The 4,050-nt window shown below is 40.3% G+C and overlaps 1 protein-coding gene across 1 annotated transcript; it reads right to left on the bottom strand.

Moving 5' to 3' along the window:
- Positions 1 to 1,847: 1,847 nt before the first annotated feature.
- Positions 1,848 to 4,050, bottom strand: LOC145482906 (uncharacterized). The gene has a single exon (XM_081461556.1). It carries the CDS (start codon positions 3,342 to 3,344, stop codon positions 2,433 to 2,435), a length of 912 nt encoding a protein of 303 aa, XP_081317682.1. The 5' UTR covers positions 3,345 to 4,050; the 3' UTR covers positions 1,848 to 2,432.

The following is a 4,050-nucleotide window of genomic DNA, read 5'->3' as shown; positions in this document are numbered from 1 at the left end:
GATAGCAGCTCCGGCAATAGCACCATCACTGGCCAAACTCATAAACATCTGTATCGCTAGTGGCACTTTTCCGACAGCATGGAAACAGGCTAAGGTGACGCCAATACACAAGCAGAAGAGCAAGTCTGACAAAAACAGCTACAGGCCGATCGCAGTCCTTCCTGTACTTTCAAAAATATTCGAGAGACATTTGCACAACTCTCTATCTACTTTTCTCAAGGACAATAATCTCCTATATTCATTGCAATCTGCCTTTAGGAAACACCACTCGACTGAGACAGCCTTAATAGACATTGTCGACCGAATGCTGTTAAATCTTGATGACAACCGGATAAATGGCTTAGTTTTCGCCGACTTCCAGAAGGCCTTCGATCTTGTTAACCATGAGATATTGATTGAAAAACTGCGCATTTATGGTCTAGAGGACAACAGCCTGGTCCTTGTGCGTTCATTCCTCCAAAACCGAACGCAGCGCACGGTTATCCGGAGTGCACAATCCTCGCCCCAGGCTTTGACGCACGGAGTACCACAGGGATCCGTACTCTCACCTCTTCTTTTCCTAGTGCATATAAACGACCTCCCGGAGGCAGTATCGCAGCCCACTACTGTGGACATCTTCGCAGATGACGACTCTGAGCTCACACTCACCTTACACAAATACCCCTGGACTTTGTTCCAGACTATGTCAAAGTACTGTAGAACTGAAAAAATGGACAGGCAATAACCGGTTTAAGCTGAACATGGCCAAAACAAAATCCATGTTCGTAACCGGTACTAGACTGCGTGCAAAGATGGACCACTGCGACCAGATGGAAATCCGTTCCAGCACGGGAGATGTATTGGAAACTACTACAAGCTATAAACTACTTGGAGTATATATTGACCCGGACCTTTCTTTTAACGAGCATGTTGAACGTTTATGAAAGAAACTTACTAAGCGCATCGGTATCTTGAGATCAATTAGGCATTATTTACCTTTAAATGAGCGTATACTCTTCTACAATGCAACCATAAAGCCCCTTTTTCTGTATGGCGGAGCAGTCTGGAGTATAACCTCTAAAGCAAATATCAGACGAGTCTTTCGACTGCAAAAGAGAGCGGCCAGGGTAATATTGGATGTTAAAACAGCAAGGGATGAACGAACTGTTGACTTATTTAACAAGTTGGACTGGTTGCCCTTCTATGAAGAAATCAATGTTGATAAGCTATGCCTTATCTTTAAATGTCTACATGGTCAATGCCCAGAATACATATCTAGTAAGTTGATACGTGTGAGTGACATATCGGTAAGATCCTCGCGTTATAGTCACATCACGCTACGATGCCCTGAGAGCAACAGAGCGACAGAAGGAGGAAAAACTTTTGCTTCTACATCAACTTCACTATGGAATTCCCTACCTCCTAACATAAGATCCTGTGATAGCATTAATGTTTTTAAAGAGAAATGCATCAAGCTTATAAAGAAGGGGTATGCAAATATTGAACATTTCACAATTTCTTAGTGTCCTCTAACTCTTTGTATCGCATGCACCAACAAGATTTCAGTCCATTTTATTGATGTTAGTAATTTTACCAGTTTTATACTTATTATTATTCATAGTTAGATATTTTTAAAATCATTGTGATTTATATTTTAACTGTTTAAGGGAGGGCCACGAGTTTATCAGTCAATGACTGTAAAGTGTTTTTACCCTCATTAAATAAAGTTACTTACTTGCTTACTTACTTACTTACTTACTTACTTACTTACTTACTTACTTGGTGAAAAGAAGGATTCTGATTCATCCAAGAGCAGAAAAAAAGTTAACCGACCGCGAAGATGGGCGACAGCGAGACATAACAGGGAATGATGGCTTGTTTCGAATGGCTCATAGATCAGAAATAGAAACGATAAAGTAAAGGATATAATATTAATGTCACTGATTAATTCATAAGTTTAAAAAAATATATTCACTGTATTTGACTCTGAAGTGTTTAGCACTACTGTACTGAAATACGCAAACAAATATTGTAACTTAAACAGAAACTTATTAAAAATCTCAACGGGCAGGAGAGTGGCTACTTGCCTATTTACAAAGGGGAGGGGAGTTGAATTCAGGACGCTCATGATCAAACACAATCCTACCACTAGATAGCGCCACCTGCATACAAACTGGGGAAATCACAACCGTGACGGCGTTTGGACTGATCTGATATGAACAATGTAGCAAAGGTTTTCTAATTTCAATTGAGAAGAGTACAGAAATTTAGTGAACACGTAACAATCGCTTCAGTTGTAACTGCTAGTCATGTCCAATGTAAAACCAACATCTGTCGGGCTCTGTCAAACTCTCAGTCCAGCTTATTGCTATGCCGAGACACTCGCTTTCGGCCAAAAATTATACGCATCATTAATTTCTGCATGGTCCTTTCCTGTTGAATATTCAACTTTTTCAGTGGACACATCTTTGGACGCTTGCTTCCTTTTCTTTTTGTCCGCCTTCCACTCCAATCGCTGTTTCCAGTGTTTTAGAAAAAACAACTTCGCTGCATGAAGCAATCTCCTTTTTCTCTTCCTTCCTTTTTTCAGATATCACCTGGGAATTCGACTTCGAGTTAGCTTCTTCAAAAACTTGCGGAACAGCAAAGTCAAAAAATTTACGAAAGAAAAAAACAGCCAAACTTCCCCTGTAACCAACATCCAAAGCTAAGAGAAAGCTATCCAGTTCCTGGTACTCGCTTTGGCGTGCAATTTGTCTTGCAACCAAAAATGAGTCGTACAGAAATAAAGCGAGCATTCGAAGGCCATATGTAAACAAAATCGCTCGGTACAGATACAACAACTTGTCGGCGCGTTCTCTGGAAAAATGCTGAGCGAACCACGATTTTACGTTGTGGAGGTTAACATAGGTAAATGCGCAAGCCAAAATTGTTGTTGAAGCGAACTCAAAACTCAGAGAAAATCCCAGGACGATAAGAACTGGATAGTTTTGGTTAATTCCGGGAATTATGTCTATGAGAACGTCCGTGAAGATGCGAGCAACCCACAAAGTTGTCCACATCCAAAAATCTCCATGTCTCGGGAGAGCCCTGAGGAAATTTTTGAAGTTGAACTGTTTCCACCGGTAGATTAGAAGGATCAGAAATGACGAAACCACAGTCTCTACGAAAGTGCTGGTAGTGTTCAGACTATCAACTGCCATCTGAGGTAGTGTTACATGGCCATCGCATCTTTCTACACGGCTCTCTGCGATCACGATGCAAATAACGCTGGTTATGAAGAACACTGCGATGAAAGCAAATCTGACGAGCGTTAAGACAACGCAACAGATTACTGCAATGGCTAAGCGCTGGTTTTTCCTCATTTTTCTCTTTGATTTGATTTCCTGTGAGAAGCGTCAGAGGGCTAGAGCTACTAAAAAGTGCAGTGACGCAGCAAGTAAAAAGCAGGAAGCGAAAGTGAAAAAGTCTGCAGGGTCATATGAAATGGAGGTGCTGATATTTGATTGGCTGAGATTCCCCAATAGCCTAATTTTCACACACAAGCATAAAAAAAAAAAAAAATGTTAATCCTGAATACAAACGAGGTTACCCGCAAGTCTTAACGCTAAATTGCTTCTCAAAAGATTAGTTAGGCACTTTCGAAAGGGATGTACAAAAAGTTCTAGAAAGAACAAAGTTATCTACCCGTAGAGAATATCTACCACTAGTGTAACTGAATATTACCAAATCACTTTCGGTCTAAGTCAATCTCATCGAGTAATCGCAAGTTCTGCGAAAGTTTTGGATTTTCGAAACTCGAGTCAACAAGAGCAAATTATTAGGCTTATTAGCTTAACACATATAATTACTCCACCTTCGCCAGAATAATTAAGTCAGGGAACACACTTATGCACTTGTGGAAGAAGGCAGTTTGCCGGCTTTCATTAAGATGAACTCGCAGTTCACCTAGGTATTTAGATGTATATTTTTACTTTTGCAAATGTTGGTATATAGATTATTATCTATAAGTTAGTGACTTTTCGGTTGATTTGAAACTAGATACAGCTGTTTTAATTTGCCTCCCCCCCT

This window comes from Orbicella franksi, chromosome 1 (assembly GCF_964199315.1).
Source record: "Orbicella franksi chromosome 1, jaOrbFran1.1, whole genome shotgun sequence".
Lineage (NCBI taxonomy): Eukaryota > Metazoa > Cnidaria > Anthozoa > Scleractinia > Merulinidae > Orbicella > Orbicella franksi.
This window is presented reverse-complemented; position numbering and strand designations above follow the sequence as displayed.

Coding starts and splice junctions, on each gene's coding strand:
- LOC145482906 (XM_081461556.1), bottom strand. CDS start 3,344: ATGAGGAAAAACCAGCGCTTAGCCATTGCAGTAATCTGTTGCGTTGTC.